This window comes from Aphelocoma coerulescens, chromosome 20, assembly GCF_041296385.1.
Source record: "Aphelocoma coerulescens isolate FSJ_1873_10779 chromosome 20, UR_Acoe_1.0, whole genome shotgun sequence".
NCBI classification, from domain to species: domain Eukaryota; kingdom Metazoa; phylum Chordata; class Aves; order Passeriformes; family Corvidae; genus Aphelocoma; species Aphelocoma coerulescens.
This window is the reverse complement of record NC_091033.1, coordinates 13,264,325-13,285,307: the sequence shown is the minus strand read 5'-3', so window position 1 is coordinate 13,285,307 and position 20,983 is coordinate 13,264,325. Positions and strand designations below refer to the sequence as shown.

Genomic DNA, 20,983 nt, shown 5'->3' with positions numbered 1-20,983 from the left:
TGGAGAAAATGGCTTGAATTGGTGGGACCTGAGAAACGATATCTTTGAGCTCTGACCCTTCATAACTGAATCCAGACACTCAATGTCTCTGCTTCCACGTATTTTATATGGAGCACCTGACACAGCAGCAACAAATAGCACGGGAATAAATCCAGCAGCCTGCAACAGTTCTCCTTCGTTAGCCAAGCTGAAAGTCACCTTCCTGGCGTCACCATCAGTGTCTGGCCACTGCTGGGGCTATTGTCCACTCTGGACCTTAGTGGGGAGATCATGCAATGGAAGAGAAGGTGGGGAGCCAGGGCAAAAATGCCTCTGTGACCCTTTTTGCACTCCACAACTGCACTGACATCCCAAACCTGTAGTGCTGCTCTGGAAATTTAGCGCAGCCCCAACGTCCTGCGCTGGAGCCCCAGGTGCTGACACAGTAAAGCACAACAGATCCACCGAGGGCCTGGCATCCCCTCCTTTCTTCTTAAGAGCTTCTTAAAATAAGACCATTAGCCCCAAGTTATCAGCAGCACAGAGCTGCTCACTCAGGAGTCACCTCAGCTCCCAGGGAAAGGGGAAGAGCATGGTTTTAATTACGGGCATGGAGGTTGCAGTGGATACAGCCACTCCCCCCCTCCCAGCCCCAGACACAAACGCTCCATTCCCCAAATTACTGCTGACTGGCCTGGGACTGGGTTTTATTGCAGACAAGCAAGCCAATTCTCTGAGGGTGAGGTTAATTCAAGCAGCCCCATGTAGAGCTTTAGCCTGCAAATGGTTAAATGCTTAACCATGCCTGCAAAAACTGGTCAAGTGCAAAGCTGCCTTTCCAAGGGTTTGTGGGCCTGAGGCTGAGCCCCCTTTTTGTTCCCCAACTTTCTCCAGTACCTTTCCCTGGTGAAAAAAAGTGTGAAGTTGATGAATCTCTCAAAGGCTTTTCCTGTTTTCCTTTTAAATACAAAGCCAAATTTAAGCTGTTTTAATATTGTGCTGTCTTCATTTGTGGAGTGAATTCATACATGAGGATTCTATTGGAGAAAACAGCAGATTTATCTCAATGTGGTAAACCTCAAAATACCAAGAAACAACTTTCCAAATATTAAAATTAAAAAGTCTGCTCCTATTGCCTGGTAAACAGACCCTTGGAAAACCAGCTAGGAAACAAACCAGTACGTTAAACCTGTTATCCTAAACTTCTGGTCTTTCTTGGCTGCTGATTTAGGAATACAAATTCCACAGCATTAAACAGAAAAAGGGAATAGACATTTTTATTTAAAACAGAGTAAGTCAAAGTGGCCATAATAACCCATTTGTTGCTTTTGTACTCGGGTAATGAATGACTTCAGTATAAAGTGCTCCTAGTTTTTGCCTCGAGGTCTTGTCAATCATTACCTGATAAATAAAAACTTCAAACAGGCTCCTTTTAGCTTAATTGGGCAGAATTTCTCTCCAAAGGAAGGTTGAATACAGAGAATAATATGTTTGTGGCAGCAGTGGAAGTCAGCAAGCAGGGTATTGGGATGGAAGCATACAGAGGATGTGAATTCTGAACTCAAAAGATGAGTCTTTGGGGTTTTTTTATCCAGAAGTATCTGTTCCCATTGCAGGCAGAGCTGAGGGACTGAATCCAGCAGCCCTTGGCTGTGCCCTGAGCTGCACTTGTGCAAGTTCTGCTGTCCCTCTCTGGTTTTAGGCTTCACAGCTGACACTTCCATAACAATCAGGAATCTTAAAATTGCACTGAGGCTTATTTAAATCATTATTTTTTATTATGTGAACACTGGCAGCAACAGAGGCAGTTTCCTGCATAGGGACAAAATGATCTTATTGTCGGTGCTGGAACAGATCTGAAACAGCTCAATTAAGCAAACATAACATCCTCAAAGTTTGGCCTGGAAGGAAGTTAAAATAACTGTTCTATAAAATGTTTTAAATGTGCTTTAAAATGTCATTACTCAGATAAATCTAGCTGTTTGGAAGCTTGTTCACTAGGGTTTTATGGCCCTGCCAGTTTATGGCAGTGTATGTATTCACGTCAAGAATTCCTCTTCCAGAACAGTAGATGAGGAGACAAAGCCACAGGAGTGCTGCAGACCAAGGGGAGGCTGCAACCAGCTTGGGAATGGAGTTTTGGCTCCTAGGCTGGGAAAGCTGCTCCAAAGCACATCCAGCAAGTTGTGTGTATTTGGCAGAGCTGGAAACCAACAGATATTTCATGATATAAGGCTGGAGGTGTTGAAGTCAGCAGTGAAGCTGCTGTTGGCTGCAAGATTGGCCCTGCAAAGCAAAAATATTTATTTTATTCTTTCTCCTCTTGCTGGCACCACCCCTCTCTTCACCAAAACGCAGAGAATTGGGACCATAATGAGAAATACCAGAGAATCCTCCTTCTAAAATTAGTCCAGGCCTACAGAAGCTGAGTAGGTATCACTTTACATCAATAAAGGTCTTTCCACGGATGCTTTGCTGGACTCTCAGAGCAGTGCATGAAGCAAATTTAATTATGAATTTGTAATTGCTCGTGGAAGATGGCAGATTAACTCCCAACTGCTGATGACTTAATCCTCTGGCCCAGCAAATATATGTATGTAAACTGGCAAAACTCTGCTCACCGTTCAAAGTAAACAAGAACACCAAAATTGCTGTTATGCCCTGAAGATACGCTCAGTTAATAGAGGGATTTAGACCATTATTTTTTTCAGCTGCCTCCATAGCAATGCAGTGTGGTATCCACAGTAGGAAGCCTCATGCCAGCAGCATCTCTCAAATATGCTAAAACAATCTAAATTAGAAAATGTCAGCTTCTTGGCTGATGTTTCTTTGGAGTTTCTTTCTTCCTTTCTTGTGCCTCTATAATTTTATTGGGATGACTAAATCTCTGAACTATGTTAGCGGTAAACAGAACTAATTTACCCCCTGCTTCTTTCAAACAGCTGCTGACAGCTGCACTATAATTCAATCATGGATCTTTGCAGCACTGACTGCAAAACACATCCATATTTTTGCTATTCTTCCCTCCCTGTTGTATTTGGACCGAAGGAGCTGCACCAAATAATGACATGTGACAGTTTTGCCCGTACATAGAGATCGAGCTGCACAAAAACAGAGGCTCAAGATGAAATGTTGCCCAGCCAAAAAGGTTCTTTGAATAAAAGGAGAATAACCACACAGATACACAATGTCGTCGGGACATCTTTTGTAAAGTTGCAATGATTTATTTTACTAGTTTGTACAAAAAGGCTTCTGACAACTGCTCTATGAAAAGAACCAGAAATGTGTATGCAATTTTGCCAACTGTTAATAAATATCTTCTTAAATAAGGAAACAAATGTGTTTAAGAACCGAGAATCATTTTTCCTGCATGTGATTGAAAAGGAATTCAGAGATGGAAATAAATAATTCTTCTTCCGCTTGTGACAACTATTTACATAAAAATGTACAAACAGTGAAGCTGATGTTGAGCCTAGCAACAGAAATCCTGTTATTATGCCTAAAAACAACAACAAAAAACCAAAACAGAAACAATCCCCACATAATATTTAATATATGAGTCCTATACAGCAAGATACCGTGGCGCAAGGTAAAAATGCAATACACCAATGCAGCGACCACCAGCACTGAAACACCCACAAGAGAAAACTAATCCTTGACTACTAAATAGTGGAAGTTCAGGCATGATTAGCTTTTAACTTTCTAGGCAGCACCTTCACTTCCTTTAGGAGGTTTACAGAAACACTGCTGTATATATGTATACAATGTCAAAAGATGTTTCCCATCTGTGTGATTTCAGTTCCTCACTCCAAACCAGGGGTGCACTGAGGGCAGTTTTGGCTGCTGATGGTGGATGGTGCTGGCTGCAGGCTCTGGGAGAGGTGGACTTTTGGCTTCAGCTGTTGTCCTGCCATGTGGCTGGCTGTGTTTGCCCAAAGTCTCTCCGTGGGGAAGTTTGCTGGAGCCCTGCCTGTGGAGTGTGCCTGCTGCAGCCAGGCTGCTCCTGCAGATGTTGGAGTGGCCTGGGTGGGATGCCAGGCACATCTGGCAACGTGGCAGCTGCTCACCAAGGCCTCCATCCAAAACCTACCAATGTTGTGGATGGACTTCCCCTTTCCCATCAGCCTAATCCTGCTACTGAGGAAACTGCTGGGAAAACACCAATTTACTTAAATGAGATGAGAATTAGGCCATCAGAAACAAGTTTCCAATTTATTTCATAGACAGTTGGGGGTTTTTTCTTCCTTTGCTTATTCTTTTTAAAGTGAGGCATCTGGTCTGGATTTGATCTGTGACTTAAAGGGAGAAGAGTAGTGAGTGAAGTCCAGAATTTCATTTATCTTCTTTCTCTGAACCCTCCTTTAAGGCAAGACATGGAGCCAAGACCCCACTGTGGCTGCATCGCCCCATCTCCTCACTGAGCAGAGACCCATCTCCAGGGATTGGTGATGTCCTGGACCCATCTGTTGGAGGTTTAGCTTTTTGGAGTTCGGAGATTTAGAGCTGAGTGTGCTGGACATGGTGTTTTATTGGGCATTATTTTCTTTTTATCTCTGTGGTGGAATTTAAGCCAATCCTACTTTGGTGCGTGCCAAAGTGGGGGATTTGTTTATGATTGGTTACTGCAACTCTGCATTCTTCTTTGCAACAACTTTAATTGAGCCTTAATTGCTTAAGTGTGATGTTTGTGTAACCTGTGACTTTAAAAGAAGGAAAAATAAAAGCCTTGAGGGGACATTTTCTTGCTTCTTGTTCCAGCTTCTTGGTGGCCCTTGAAAGGGATTGTTTTGGGGTTTTTTTGAGGTGAAGCCAACAGAGCAGGAGGTTTATCAGAAGCACTGAGCCCAGGAAGGAAGGTTTCCTAGCTGGTTCCCAGTCTGTGTGGTGCTGGGTGTACATCCCAGCTCACAGCACCTTCTGTGCTTGAGCCTCCGTGTTCTCAGGAAGGTGTTGGAACTTGTTCCCTCAGGGAAGTCGGTGGACATTTTCCACACAGCAGCAGGACCTTTAGTTACAGCTCTGTAGCTGCTTGGGATACCCCAGCTAAACGTTAGGTTTAATCCCTGCTTCTCGGCATTTTGCTGCTTTCCTGTTTCAAGTTCAATGCAAATTCAAATACTTTCTGGCTGCAAGAGGAAATTTCCTTCCTTGTTGATAGAAAAAAGTACACCCCAAAACTCTTGCTCTCTGAAGAACTTTTCTTCAGTCTTTTGCTTGCCACTTGATTTTTTTTCTTAGCCTAATCTGTCCTTTGAATTTGTGTCAATCCACATCCAGCTTTTGCTATGGTAGTTTGAAACTGGAAGTTGCATGTAATTCATCCTTCATTTTGCTTATGAAATTGAAGCAGAGGGGTGGAAGCAATGATTCTCTAACAAAATACCTGTTCACTCCAGGTATATTTTGTTCACTTATTTTATTGCAAACCGTGTTACAGGAACTACACACACTTATTAGTCACAGCACAGTCTCACCTTGGATAGATTATTACTGTTTTACTCACAATCAACACTGGTGAGTTTGCAATCTCCAGAAAGACTCATTTGCAAAAGTATGTACTGTAGGAGCCAATTTTGTAAGCAGATTTGGTTTTAAACCGTTTCTCTGGCTTGTTTCAGTTTACAAGCTCATTGTCTGTAATAAACTAAAACAAAATGTGTTCAAATGTCTCTTTAGATCCAGAAACTGTTCCATTGTCTGAACTTCCAGAGGCCTGGTCCTAAAATGGTTTGGGATTTTTTTAAACCCATGGCTGGAGCACCAACCTTTCCCCCTCCCCCACACAGCCATACAAACCCACTCTTTACAAATAACTTCTTTTTCTTTCATCTTTCTCTTTCCTACAAATCTAGTGGCAGCCACATGCTCGTACCACCATGTTCCTGTATTTTTTTAAGATAACATTGGAGCTGTCATCAAAATAGAGCACTGAGATGGCATTGAGTTGTGTAGGAGCACAGCAGGGTTTCGGCACAGTCTCTGGGTTTATAAAGTGAACCTGGGGAATGAAAGTAAAGGCATGTTAAGATTTACTTTTCCCCTCTCCTCCCCCATATTCTTCTTTCCTGGGCAACCTTCTGCCTGTCCCATACCCTCCCTCAGACAGCAGCTGAGCTGTGTAACTTTGGGATACACAGACCCCTTCCTCAGCCTGACCCCAAATCCACTTTTGGTGGCAGCACAGAGTGGATCCTTACAGAGTTTTCCCAGGAGAGACGCTGATAGTGGGGCTCATGTCCTGTTCCTTCCTTCCCATGCAGTGGGACTAACCCCCATTACACTATCACAGGGCCTTTGCAAACCAGAGAGAGCCTGCCAATGCCTGCAGCAAAGGCAGGGTCATTTCTGGACAGCTACTGATTCAGGCCACTCAGCCAGACACGTGGAGCCAGATGCTGCAGGCACTTTTTGAGCTAAGGCAGACCTTCCCTCCCTTGTTATCTGGGAGACCCTTCTGTGTGTAAATTCATTTCTGAGTAGCACCTGTCAGATGTTACCCCGTGTCAGGAGACAGGCTGCACCTACCAGTGTCTGTACAATGGCATGGTTTGTAGCATTCATGTAGGAATTCAAGGGGAAAGCACATTCTCCTTCACAGTAATAGGCAGCGTAGCCCTCCGGAGCGATGATCCAGTCCTGATTGAATTGAAGCCATTAGATTGTGGAGAAAGACAGAAATGCAGTGAAACAAAAAGCCAACCAGCACATTAATCTATCCATTCACACATCCATGCACAGTTACAGTGGCCTGCAAAATAAAAATCTGCCCCCCTGGCCTTTCTAAAGCTCTCTTACAGGCCTCCAAAGTGCCTGCTCTTCCTGGAGGGACACATCCCACATTGCAAATATGCCCACAGAGCAGCTGAACATCTGGGTTTAGCTGTTTATCCATTCAGCAGTGTCCTCCTGGTTGTCCACAAGGATCACTTCATCCAGAAACACAGTGCAGACACAAGCTTTCAGAAAGGAAAATGTCTTTAACCAGGTCTAAAAGAATGGGCAGATGAAAATGGAGAGCCGTGTGTGCCTTCAGCACTGCCAGAGGACCTGCAGGGCCACAGCTCCTCTAAAGGACCTGAGTGTGTTGAGCTTCCAGCCAGTCTCACACTAAATATTTGTACATCCAACTTAGCAGAAGCACTTAAGCATGCTAAAGGCAGTAGACAATATTTTTCCCCTCAGGATTTAAGATAAAAAGTCCAGTTAGTGGCTTGATCTCACTGCTGCGGATAAGTGAGAAGCCAAGGCATCCCTGTCACAGCCCGGTCACGCCCAGCCCTTACCTGCCACCCCAGGTCCCTGAAGCTGACGTAGAGCTCGTGTTTCTTGCAGGCCTGTCGCTGGTCACTGCTGCTGTTCTCTGTCAGGGGACAATGGTGGCCATGAGGCTGGGCTGCCCCAGCACCCACAGCCCTCAGCAGGGAGCGAGGCACCACTGCTCATCTGGTGCACTTACAGTGTTTTTTTAGCTGTTTTGGTCATATAACAGTGGCTGGGTTCATTGATGAAATGCACTTCTGGTTTTTTTGTGCAAAACCAAAAAAGGTCTGGGAAAGTAGTTTTTTCACCTTTGTTTTTTTTCCCCTGGACTTCCTCTGACCCCTTAACAGCAACGTGCAGATCTGTTTTATTACTGCCTACACACAAAAGGAGAATCAGTGCAGTTTTGATGTTGTGTCTATCCTGGTCATGTAGCCTGAGCTGAAGACCCAAGTAGAGGAATGGCTCAGGAAGAATTTCTTCACTGAAAGGGTGGTCAGGCATCGGAAGGGGCTGCCAGGGATGTGGTGGAGTCTGCATCCCTATAAGTGTTTCAGAAACAACTGGTCATGGCACTCAGTGCTCTGGGCTGGTTGAAAAGGTGGGAATTGGTCAAACGTTGGACTCGATGATCTTGGAGGTCTTTTCCAACCTTAATGATTCCATAGAAATATGATTGGAAACTCTGTTTTTCTTCTCCTTCTGCCTCTCACAACCTCCCCTTCCACTCGGTGAGGCACTCCCAGAAGCAGCTGGAATTTGCTGCTGCCTCAGCAGAGCCAGCCCTGATGCTGGGACCATCACCAAGGGCCCATTACTCTGAGGTATCACATAATTAAGCCACATTTCTATTTCAAATGCCTGATGGAGTTTTCTTCCAAATTAGGAAGCACAGCTCCCCCCAGAATAGCCGTGGTTATCCTGAGAATGAATGGGTTTTCTTCTTCCGTGCAAGAATTTTGGGGCTACTACACTATTTAGGGGCTAAACTTAAAATCACAAGCCCTGAAAATGGACAGCATTTGGATTCAGATCCACTGATCACTTGCTCATTGCTGTAATGTAATGATCTTCCATTTCAAAAAGAGAATTTATTTCATATGAAAGAAAAGGAGTTTTTCTGGTTAGGTGCTTGGGTTTTTTTCAAAATTTGGATTAAGAAATCCCTCAATTTCACTTTGCTTCTAAGAAACATTCTTTTTCGTGGCATTTTTGGAATAATCCCAAATCCCACACCATTTCAAACGGGTGGTGGACCAAAGCGACAGCAAAGAGATAATGGAGGAGAAGCAGTTCCCAAGTCATCCCCCACCCAGAAACACGGAGCCAGCCGCCTGTGCTGTACCTGCAATGTTGGACACCCGGAAAGCTTCCTGGTTCTTTGGTGTTTTGGATCGGTTCTGGCTCCTCTGCTTCCCCCCCGTGGAGCGGATGCTGCGCAGATGGACCTCGGTGGCTTTGAAGAAGGCGACGGTGAAGGGCTGCTTGTTCTGCGGGCCGTGCCTGCCGATGAGCCCCACCAGCTTGGGGTTGATGCTCTGTCCTGGGAACACAACAGGCTGATGAGAGAGCCTGCAGCAGCTCTGCCAGCAGCCAGGAGAACACAGGGCAGAGCTGCTGCCTGGGGAGGGTCACTCCTGAGCATGGCATCGACTCACAAGGACCTGGACTTAATGAGTAAAGCTGCCTCTGACAAGAGCAGCTCACTGCAGCTAAATTCATTTCATATCTGTGTGTAAAAGTCACGTAAAATAGTCCTACATATAATTATTTCACCCCAAATCCGCTCAGCATTAACTTTTCCTGCATTCTTTAGAGGGGTTTCTTTAAGTTCACCAACCTATAATTTGAAGTGATCCTATAAAAGGAACCATAAAACTCAGCCCATAGGAACACTAAATTCCCACTGGAAGGTTATTAGCTTAAAATAAAAATGCCTTGTATGAAATGCTGACAGAGTTCCAGATATACTTCAGCTGAGAGAAACAAATGTTTAGAGACATTTTGCTTATTGCTGCTTCTTGCCACCACCATACCTGATAACTTTATACAAAACCTTGATTATCATCCATATGTCCTTCATCTTGGGCTTTAGAATTATTTGATTTTTGCTGAAAGACAATGAGTTGGTTTGTCTGCAGAATTAAATCAATTATTTACAAAAAAAAGCAAGGCGAGGATGGCAGTGGGAAATTTAATGTTTCTCCCTGTTGCTGTCAGGGGATGTCTGGGCATTGCTGTGAGATGCAGAGGTGATATCCAGGATTATACTGTCCCAAGCTACTGAGTGCTGCTGCTAGGTCCAAGCTATGTTAACAGCTCTGTGATCCTTTTGCTAAGGACAGAGCTGCACCTTGTCACCCACAAATCAAACGTGCAAAGGAGAGCTGACACTTTCTTGGAGAAGCCCTACAAGGCAGCCTGGCCAGGAAGAGTAGGGCAAGTGGCTCTCAGTTCACTTATTTTGTATGACTTTTTAAAAGTAAACTGTATTTGCTTTATGATTACAGATTATGTAACGGCAAATACAAGGGTTGAGGGTTGATTTATTTTGGTTTTTTACTTCACCTAAAGCCTTGAGGATTGCCCAAGCATACACTGCTGCATCAAAATCCTGCTGTGCTTACAGCACATGATTTTCATATGAAGTTCAAGTGTAAAAGCAGCTGTTAGTGCACACAGTTGATCTAAATCCAAAATGAAACTTGGGGAGCAAGGAAGGACATGTCTTTGCCATTCAAAATAAAATGAAAAATTCATGTGTACGGTGGAAAAATGTGAGTGCAAATGTCTGCTGCCAGGGAAATTGGTTACAGAAGACAAGCAGACAATCAGCCCCTGTATCTCTGTATTTACTTTTTAAACACTGCAGTTGGCTTTTCTAACTTTTAATGACAGGCTGATCAAAGTATTTTGTTAATCCATTTGGAGAAAGCAGCAAGTTACTTTGCAAAGGGGTGAAATCAGAAATTCCCAGTGATAAGTGCATTCTCATCTGTTATTTGACTCAAGTTAGGAATATGATTTCTTTATGCAGTCCTGAGAAGTCTAGCTGAGTTTGTTTATATCTTTGAAAGCTCTGTCTGTGATAGGTCTGGTTGTGTTTGCAAGGGTCCACCTCTAATTGCTGCAACAGAGCAGACAGGATGACCCTAAATGCATACAAGGCTGCAGCACTTCCCTGCTTGTAGGATCCTGAAAAGCCTGCACTGAAATCTGTAACACATTTATAAATCAGCTTCCTTTTCCTACTTATGCTCAAAACCAAGATTGACTTTTGCTGTAAAATCACGAGGTGAGGCTGGGGGAGGACAGAGAAATAAGGCTTTATCAGCAGAAGAGTATGAGTGTGAGACTGTAGAATCCATAGTGCTCAGAGATACTCAGCTAGCTAGATACTTCCAGCTAGCACTTTTCTGTGGACTCTGGGCTGGGTCTCGATGGTGGTTTTGTGTTTGAACCACAGTTGAACAAATGTGCCATGATCAGGGACACAAATCCTGTGCTCCCAGGTGTTTCATTTAGGAGGCAAACCGGAAATTAAAAACAAGGACAAGTGTAAGAAAAGGGGTGAAACTAGTCTTGGCTGTCCTTTAAGAGTTAAGATTAACTTGTAAATCAGGCTGAATTTGAATCTCTGTCCAAAGATGGCAAAAGTTGTCTGGTTTTGGGGTGGGGACTAGTAACTTCCACGGTGAAGCTGCTTCCTTGCATCTGTGTTTGGGTTTCTGCATTCACTGATCCCTCAGAAAGGGCAGGTTAAAACAAACCCTGTGCACCTCTCTGTGCAGTCTCACATGAGTTAAATCACCCTTTCATGTAAATGACTCTCTAGGTTGCCTGTTCCAAAACTGCTTTGCAGAGTCTTTATGCAAAATGCTACTGGAAATCTGCAAGTGTTGCATGAAAACCAAGAGCAAGTGCTATCACAGATGCATATCTGGAGAATGAAAGCATGTCCTTAGATAACTACATTCAGAATATTTATAGTAGTTTTGAGGTGGTTTTTGCTTAAACTACTCCTGTGGGGCAGTCAGGCAGTTCTAGATTGTCCCAGGTCCTGGGAACCCCCAGAAAATCCAGGATATTTGCACAAATCTCCAAGTGAGCATTGGGAGTCCTAATTTTGAGATAAAGCAGCATGGCTTTTTAGCTAAGGTCTGATTAGAAAAACTCCCTGCCTGATTCCTTTCTGGACATGTTTCAGAGCCAGCTCTTCCCACCCATTCCCAAACCTCACAGGTTTGTACCATACACTGCAGACTGTGGAGTCCAGATCAGATATGACTTTATCAACCATTTTTACTGACACAAAGGAAGTTCGAGTGGTTCCTGGCTGTTTTCTGAATTGGAAAGACTTCTGTGCCAATGAACAGCAGCCCCTACATCACTCAGCTGTGCCTTTTTGCACACAGCAAAGTTTATTCTTCTTTCCTTGACTGGATTGTATTATCTGCAGATTAGCCAGCAGTGTACACACTAATTGATGGGGATGTGTGCTCAGCTAATACTGGAATGACTGCAGGCAGCTCACCAGCCTGCTACAGCATCTGAGTACATCCTTAACATCCTATGTGTCTAGGGGCTGTTTTCTTAGGCAAAACCAGGAAAAACGTGCTTAAGAAATCCTATTCGAAGGAAAGAGCACTGAATGCTTAGGGCTTCCCCTGGCTGAGACTCATGTACCTGAAACAGAGACTCCCTGGTTGCTGCTGGTGTGTGACACTCACCATCAATCCCTTCCACGGAGAGCTGCAGGCCCAGGTTGTGCTGGGGATTCACCACCCAGTGGTTACTGGTCGCGGTTATGTCGAACACCAGCCACCCTTCCTCTGCAGCCCAGATCGTTCTGGAGTCGAGCAGGAACAAATCTGAATCCCTGAAACAAAGAAGCAGAATTCTCAATTAGCCAGGATTTCCACTGGAGTCTCCACAGGCACCCACAGACATCCTTTAGGCAGCGCACGGGGTTGGGCTGTCAGCGATAGGTGGAGCTGGGCTGGTGGGTGCTCCCCTCTACTCACCCCCAGATGAAGTTTCTCTTCTCTTCACAAAAGGGAGGATGGGTTGAAGCAGAGTTGAGGTGGTTTGGGGTTACTTTGCTGTTACAGTTAACCTTGAGCTCCTGATGCACCTTCAAAAAACGCTTGCCAGGCACAGATCTGCAGAATTACTGTTTGCATATGCAAACCTGGTAATTGGGCAGACAGTGGTGCTCATTAGCCTTTCCACACATAATTTCCTGACTTTTATGCATAATTGTAACGTTGGTGCAAGCCAGCTGGAACACTGGTGTGCATATATTAACATATGTAATAGTTTTTTTTTAATTTGCTCATCTGAGGTTACAGGTAACTGATTGAGGCAATCACCCTCTGCACAGTCACAGCCTGCACTACTGTGGGCCACAATCTTTTTCCAACTCATTCCTTGGGTTTTTTTTTTTTAAAGGCTGCTGCTGGGTTACTCGAGCTGAAGAAATAATATCAGAAAATGAAAAAATCCTAAATAGAGAGGATTCTGTCCTTTTGAAAAAGGTGAAATTTTTTCAGATTTACAAGGTGTTTTAAATTTCTGAAGAATTAAAATTTGAGAAAACACAGGTTCTGTAGAGGAAGGAATCTTCTCTTATCAGAAAAGAAGGAGATAAAACTCAGATTTTAAAAAATGGATACTGTTGCAGTTCTTTTATAAAAAATTACTTTAAAAGAAGAACAAAGACACATAGTGGAAGTGTCTAGACAAGTCCTGTAAGAGCTGCTTTTGTACCTACAGTGAACAAACATGATAAGTTGTTCAAGTGTAATTATATCCTTTTGAATGAAAAACTATCCTTGAAAAACCCTTTAATCACATCCTCAAAGCTTTAAAGTAGGCCTTATGAATTTTGTCACTATGGATTTGTCAGTGCAAATATATATATTTAGCTTAGCTCACACAGTGCCTCTTGTTGGAACAAAACATCAAGTGAGCAGAACTGAATCTGAGGAGAGCTGTTGGCATAAAGGCTTTTGACTCACAGCTTTGAGTGATTCTTTTCCCTGTGAGATACCAAGAAATTAGAAGCTTTTGTCCCACACAGAACAGGAAGGGTTTTTGCAATGCTTTTACTATTTAGCTTTCCTTTCAACCTTTGTGTGTAAGAGATGATGGCTTTCCTCCGTGAGCTAAGGGACGTCAGCACCCACCTCGGACTCTGTGCTGCCTTACACAAAATTAAATTTCTGAAATGAGTCCCTGCAGAGCACGTGAGCACACAGCCCAGGGTGTGCAAGAGGAGGATTCTGTGTTTCCTCCCTAAAGCAGGATAGCTTTGGATACCCCATGGTTGAATACGCAGCTGGTGCTGCTGAGGGTGCAAGCAGTGCTTGCTTCTAAGCAAAGTTCTGGTTTGTGGAAGAAGCCTCCATCAGAGCTGGACTTGCTGCAGCACTTCCTTGCTGAGGCAGAGGGGATCCTGTGGGAGCGTTTCAGTGCCTGTTTGGGAGCCCAAGTGGGCAGCTCAGGAAGGGGCTGTAGTGCAGCAGTGCAGAGGCTCGATGCAGGTGCTGGGAGCTCAGTCAGCTTTGCTGAGTGCTCCCAGGAAAACTGAAGTTAAAGAGGACAGATAACCCCTCTCACATTAGTTACAGGAATGCAAGATGCTTGAACGCTAACCAAGGGACAAATTTCCTGGGGTTTTATCCCCACCCAGGAGCAATGGCCCTGTTCCCACAGTGCAGGACACCTCCCACCCTTCCCTGTTTACAGCACACTGAACCAAACACATCCCAGAGGAGCCAGGGATGAGGGAGTTGCATGGATTGGCCTGTTCCAGTGGCTGAGGCCAAGTTTCCAGGAGTAAAGGGTTTTTATTCTCACGTACTACATTATTTAAGCATGGCCCCTGACTGGAACTCATGATTCACACAAGGTTTAGTTAACAGGGACTTGGCTTGCTTGGTTTTTCCCCCCTTGTAGTTTGCAGGTTGATGATAGTAGCAATAATGGTAATTTTTTTTGGTTTTAGCTACTGCTCAACTGCAGTATTATTACTCAGAAAAACCAGCCTTTAAGCTTCCCATGCTGACATGATGCAATCGGGGTAACCAGACAACACGAGGCATCAAGTACCAGGGTGAGTCAGTCTGGGAAATTGTATAATGCGTTTGTTTTCCTGTAGTTACAGCAATGTGCAAACAATAGGCCTGGAGGGGAAGCCCGAAGTGAGAGAGATCAAAGGGACCCACTAAAGGGAAATGTCCTTCCCACACACACTTGGAACATTTGGACCCCAAAAAAGCCCCGTGTCAGATGCTCTTTGGAGGAGTCCAAGCGCTCCTGGATTAGCATTTTCCGCCCTGGCCCACCAGCAGTGGCCAGGGAGGGGATGCAAAACCTCACTGGTGTTGCAAGCAGAGGCTCCTGAGATTGTGGCTCCTGTTCCAGTGAAAAGAAACCTCTTGTTCTTTTCAAAAAGAACAACCTCCTTTAAGTAGAATGTCCTGCTCTCCAAAGACAGGGCAAACAGCACTAAATCACCAGCTAATAGACAGCCAGCCCTTGAGATATCCTTGTTGGACAAGACATAGTAAACACAGCAAAGAAATGTTATTCTGCTAAGACTTAAACAACATTTGCTCTGAGGGCTGCCATCTAATGACTTGTCACAGAAGATAGTGCTGGTTTAGTCTAACTAAAGTGGCTGGTTTGGGTTTCAGCTGTGAGATAAAGATCTGAGCACAAAGAGAAAAGGTTTCTAGTGCACATCTCACTCTTCTGCCTCACCTACCAACTCTGTACTCACAGAGGGTGTTCTTGGAGCAATGTGAATGATGGCAACGCAACGAGGAGGCAAAAAACCCCTTTGGTTCCTTGGCCCTGCATTCAGCCCCTTCATTTCAGGACTTCAGTTCATGCAAGAAACTGTACTGAGCCTTTTACCAGAGCAAGAGATAGGAAAGGCACATGATCCTCCTCTTACAAAAAATTAAGCTGGGACATGGAAATGTTAATGTCTAGATTAGAGTTACATAAATTACGAAATCTGGATCCAGACCACAAGTATGTTTTGTTGAGACCACATCAAAATGGCTCAGCGTTCAAAGAACTGACATCAGCAGGAGTGTCAGAGCTTTTACCAATGATAAAATTTGGGGCTTTCTGCTCAGTTTTCTCAAGTATCAGGTTCGCGGTGGAGCCTGAGATGACGACAGGAGGTTGACATTTGCCTGCTAATGTCTTTGGTAGTGTCTGGCCCTGGATGCCAGACAGGAGAGTCACCTCCCGTTAGAAAGAACTCCCAAAAATTTGTGTACAGGTCATATAACTGCTGTGTGGTCTGTGAGACTTCCTTAGTGAACTTGTTTTCTGGGCTCAGGGGTGAGTAACAAGAACTGCAGCGTGAGGGTGGCTGGGCAGGATGCATGTGAGATCGTGTCTGGGAAGCAGCTGGAACTATGGAGGTGGAAGGGCTGAGCTGCCAAAGGGCTGATGGTGGTAAGGAAAGGGATCGCAAATGTTTAGTGAAAGAGAAAAGGGCTGGAAGAAGTGAGGATGAGCACAGAAATAAGAGAACACAAGTACAGAAAAGGCAGGGAAGAGTACCCTGAAAGGAAATTGTAAGGAAGAGAGTTACCATGTTGCAACACAGCAATTCTAAAATAAGAGAAAGGATTAACAACCATGAAGCTTCGTGAAATAGTATGTATGGCTTCTTTGCCTTTTGCTGGGGAACTTTTTCAGTCTCTAGGATGCAGTTTGGTTTGAAGCCATAAGCACTAGAAATATATGCAAAAATGAGAAGTGCAGCATCTGCCCTAATTGCCTGCCTTGGTGAGCTGGGGCATGAGGAGAACATGGACAAGAGAGAGAAAGACTCAGTGAAAACATGAGAGCTAGAAATTCTATCATATCTCTCTATTTCATTAGCAAGAGAACAGGAGATGAAACTCTGCATTTATAGACTATAATGTTGTAAGGTCTACACTATTTTAGGACAGTCCTCTTGCCAAACAGTCCCCGCTTTTATGTCTGTTTTCTTCACTCACTGTCCCCATCCCCCTCGTCAGCCCTGTTATTTCAAGCTGCTGGTTGACAAGTGGTAGTAAACACTAGTGAGCACTTCCAAGTGGGATAAAAATAAATGGGAAAAAGGACAGGCAGCAGCAGTGAAGGTGACTCGGCAATTTCCATTACACTGCGAGACAAGGTGACTTCTGTGACCAGCAAGCACCCTGTGCTGGGAGCAGCCCCAGAGCCCCGGCTCTCCTGGCCCTGTCCTGGCAGCAGCAGGTCCTGCTGTCCCCTGCCTGCATCAGGTAATCCCCCAGCCCGAAGAGCCCACCTGGCTCTTGTGCTGCCCTGACCCCTCCCTGCTACCTGCAGGAATTACCAGCCTATCAGTAACCATACAGTTACACCTTGCAACAGCCTTTGAGTGGCTTTACAAATGTGGGTTAACCCTCCTGCTTCTGTTTTAAAGTAGGAAACACTTGAGGCATGGATATGTTGAATTCTCATTGATTCAGCATGTAAACCACAGCGTCTAAGCCAGGAGCACAATCCTCTCCTCCTGACTCATATTCTAACCCTAGAGGGGCTGTTTGGGTCACAGGCACTGTGCAAGTTTTCCAACAGGCAGCCCAAGGACAGAGCTGGCATGGAGGGAAGGGGGTTATTCACATCCAGGTTTGAGCAGGTGGAGGGAGGAGAAGGCAAAAAGTGCATCCTGGGAGGGTGAGAGGAGATGTGGGGTTAGAAGACATCTGTTTGGATTAAAAACCTGCCCATATCCAGATTCCAGTTTGCTTGGTGTCATTGCTTAAAGTCAGCTGCAGCTGTCCAAAGACAAGCTTAGGAAAATATTTTTCAGACTTTCCTACTTTGAGAGGGCCCCAGGATCTCCCTGGGCCTCTCCCTGGCACGTTTGCAACACCCTCTTTACACAGACCTGATGCAGCCCTCCTCCCACACCTTCCCTTCCCTGTGCCTGGGATCCCCTGCTTATCCTTCCCTCTCCCTCCCCACTGATAAAAGCTCCCCCCACTGACAAAAGCCCTCCCCATGCCCCCGGGCAGGAGCCACCAGCCAAACACAGCCCAGGGGCACTGCCAGGTGAATCGATGTCCACAGCAGGAATACATTTTGGTGGAGGTGTTTTCCAAGGACTGGTCTGAAAACTGGGTGTGCTGGTAGTGAGACAGATCTGTGTAAATTCTGTTGAATCCAGGGAAAAATTAAATTCACTTTAAAATTTCAGCAGATTCTTCTAGTGCTTCTAGTAGCCACGCTGCCTTTCCTACAGTGCTGGAGAAGGATAAGATCTAGGTCTGAAAGGCTGATTAAAAGTGGCAATGAGAGTTTGTTAGTGAGATGCAACATGTTTCCTAAACATGAAGCCTCTTGTACAAACAGTGCTGAGAGAAATGAGGTTATACACACATCTCTGACACTTTCTATACAGCTGTTTCTGTTCAGCACTGAAGGGCTGTTCATTAGCGCATCACTTACCCCAGCAAGGACCCACTGGGGTATGCAAAATGCCTCCTGCAGCTCCTCAAGTGCCTGTGAAGGGTTGTGCCTTGCTAAGTTCAAGATTTGTCAGAGGTTTTGCAGTGGCTTTTTAGGAATGGTTTGAAGGAGAAAATCAGATGCAGCTCTGTTCTTGGAGAGCTGCAGTATTTCCAGGCTGAAGTTCCCTTGCTACTTGCTGAGAGATGAATGTAGTTATCAACTGACTTGCAGATAAGTCATCAAAAAACTATAATCAAAATAATTGTCAGTATTTGCAGATACTGTCATGGTGCTGGGGCACATCATTAAGTCAAACTGCTGTGCTGCACCATCCCCAGAACAATCACACTGGTACTTAAAAAAGCTCCAAAAAGAAGGCACATCTGCTTTATGGGTTGGGTGGGCCTTAGCCTTTCTTAGGTACTAGAATTACATGTTTCAACCCACAACATGGAACCAGACTCCAATGAACAGCAGAAAGGGGTCTGGAGAGGGGCTCAGGTTTGATCTGGTGCAGCAGTGATGTAGTTTGAAGCTCAAGCTAAAGCGTTCCAGCTGCAAGTCAGACCCAGGAATGCATCCTGCAAGATCTGATTTTTCTGTAGGGCTGGTAACATGAGCATTCAAATCACTGCCTTTGAAGCCTGTGAAATCCATAATGGCCACAAAGTGAACGTGTAACAACTACATTTCAATTACCAAAGGCTGGTCAAGTACCTGGTTTTATTATTCTCTCCAGTAACAAAACTCCCATTGACTTCAAAGGGATTGGGATTCACTCTGCAGTGCAAGTGCTGGGTCCAACGAAATAGGAGATGCAACTCTGGGATGAGGTATTTCAGCTTCGAAAGGTGCAGACAGAAAAGCAGGATCCAGCTCTGAGGTTTAGGGCAACTCTACAGTCTGCATTTTTTCTGCAGCTTCAGGTTAATGAACTGAGGGTGGTGCCCTGACTGAGCACTGGGATCTGCTTTGCTCTCCCTCCTTTTTCCAGAAGGGAGGAGACTTGAGCAGCACCTGGCTCCCCAAAGGCCACCTTCAGCCCCCACTGAGAAGGGTTCATCACCACAAACAGGGACTGGATGCCCTGCTGCTCTCAGCCTTCTCAAGCCACTCACCGGCTCTGTAAAACACCTTCCCGTGCTCTCGGGTGAGTGAGCCACGAAGCCCAAACAGAAGCTGGACATGAGTCACTGGACTTTGAGCTATGCACTCGAAAGCTTTGAGACATGTTATACCAGTTAAAACGTCAACTGTTTTCAGTGTTTATGATATTTGGGGCATTTTTGTTCATGAATGTACTTGTTTGCCTAAAGTGAATAACTGATGCCCTGTGCCTAAAGAATGCTGTGCATGCCTTTTCATCAAGGAGATGTTGCCAGTTTGAAGAGCTTGCCTTGCAATGAAAGATTTGGAAAAGTCAGGATGTTTGATCATTTAGCCTGATTTCCTACAAAGACCTGTAACAATATCTTCAGTCTGACAGAGATATAATTTCTAGCAGTTAAAGTCCAAGTGGCATCTCCTCTGCTGCAAAGGACAGGGCTGGGCTCCCATTTTTACTGCCAGGGTTGTTAGGTTGAGCAGGTGGATGGGGGAGAGCTTCTACCCTGCAAACATTTGTGCTGTTGAGGGGCAGGATTTCAGGAAAAGTCTGTGGGGGTGCAGCTGTTGCTCTGGAAACACCTAAGCCTGTATTTTTCACTGACAATGAAGTGCACACAAGAGATGTTGGAGGTTAGATACCTCCAACCTGTCTGAACTCGTGAAGTCATTAACTGCTGAACTGCTCATACCTCTGGTTCATGTGAACCAAGGGCACCATCACCCCCTCCAAATTGGAGGCTCATCTGTGGTTTAACTGCAAATCCTGCCTTCAGCATATCCCCTGGCCTCCTCACAGAGGAAAATCTCCCCAGTCACCCTCAGCCTGGGCTTTCCAGCTCTCCCTGTGCTGTTCTGGGGCTCTGGACGTTGTCCTGCTCTCTGCTGTGCGTGAGATGATGCTGAGCTGCCCCGGGAGCCTGGCAGGAGCTGCTGCGCCTCAGGCACTGCACAGGAGCAGCACCAGCCTGGAGAATCCCTCATGTTTCAGGTCTCAAAAGGCAATTCCAGCAGTGCTCTTGTGTCAGCAGAAGAGCCCTGGGAGAAGGAAACCCAAAGGCAGCAGAGGTTTCCCTGCCTGTGTGGGGGGGAGGGTTTGGCTTTGTTTTGCTCTTGTTGCTAACAACGTCAGATGGGGCTGACTTTCCAGCAGCTCAGGATGAGACAAACAGCCAAGGAAGCATCAAAGTGAACGGGTGTTTTTTGATCAACACTGGAGAGAGTTTGTTTTCTTTCTCCACTTGCCCAATGACACACTGACTTGGATGACTGGGCTGTGACAGAGCCGGGTGGAAAATGTCAGTGGAAAAATGCAGAAAAAGAGCAAATATTTTTACAAATGTTAGTGACAATATTTTTACCTTGGGTCAATCCAAACCAACAGTAATATTTTTTCAGGACAAACTGTTCAAAACTCGCCATAGCCTGTGCCAAAATGTATGCAAAAGGAGAATATGCATGAACACTCATTAAAAATAGTGTTCCTGTGGTGAATATGATGCAGTAAAATTGCATCTAATCTTGTGGCTGGAACATCTGTATAATTAGCAAGATTCCTCACCTCTTCCAGACAGTGATTCTTGGATATGCCTGCCCTTTGCATACATTTTTTTCCTTTAGGAATAGGAATTAGTGGAGGAGACAGTTTGCAGAAGCTTTTGCTGCTCCACACACAACTGTCTCCGGTAGCACCTTGCCACGCTCTCTAAACAAAGTTGTAACAAACCTCTGGATGCACCAGTGTAAAATTAAGATATCAGATCTCATTCTGACTCTGTCAGTAAGATTCCTAGTGGGCACCTCACTCATCAGGACCTGAGGGAGAACTTCCCTGGCACCTGATGAGGAAGGTCATTTACTCCAGGTTTCTGGCAATTCCCCAGTGCCCTGGCACACAGCTTGGTGCCTCTTCCTCTGCCAACACATCTACAGTTTCTGCTCTTCCCGAGAGTGGAAAGTCATCCCTGCAGGCTTGTACCTAAACAATCTATTCGAGAAATACATCAAAGGGAGGCTGCTGCCTCTGGAACAAGAGAATAAACTGAAATGCTTATGGCAAGCAGGATATGTAAGGGGTCCTGTGCACAGTTCTGGCTTGTTGCCTTCCCATTTAAAGAAGACCTGGTTAAAATGCATAGTTTGAACT

General features: G+C 45.1%; 1 protein-coding gene across 1 annotated transcript in view; it reads right to left on the bottom strand.

The window, feature by feature from the left end:
• Positions 1-3,180: 3,180 nt before the first annotated feature.
• Positions 3,181-20,983, bottom strand: part of BMP7 (bone morphogenetic protein 7) — a 43,049-nt gene continuing 25,246 nt past the window's right edge. The window contains exons 3-7 of the mRNA XM_069033915.1: positions 11,970-12,118; positions 8,585-8,782; positions 7,263-7,339; positions 6,505-6,615; positions 3,181-5,977 (exon numbers count right to left, since the gene is read on the bottom strand). Coding sequence (XP_068890016.1) covers positions 5,828-5,977; positions 6,505-6,615; positions 7,263-7,339; positions 8,585-8,782; positions 11,970-12,118 — 685 coding nt within the window. The 3' untranslated portion in view covers positions 3,181-5,827. The remainder of the gene's footprint in view (positions 5,978-6,504; positions 6,616-7,262; positions 7,340-8,584; positions 8,783-11,969; positions 12,119-20,983) is intronic.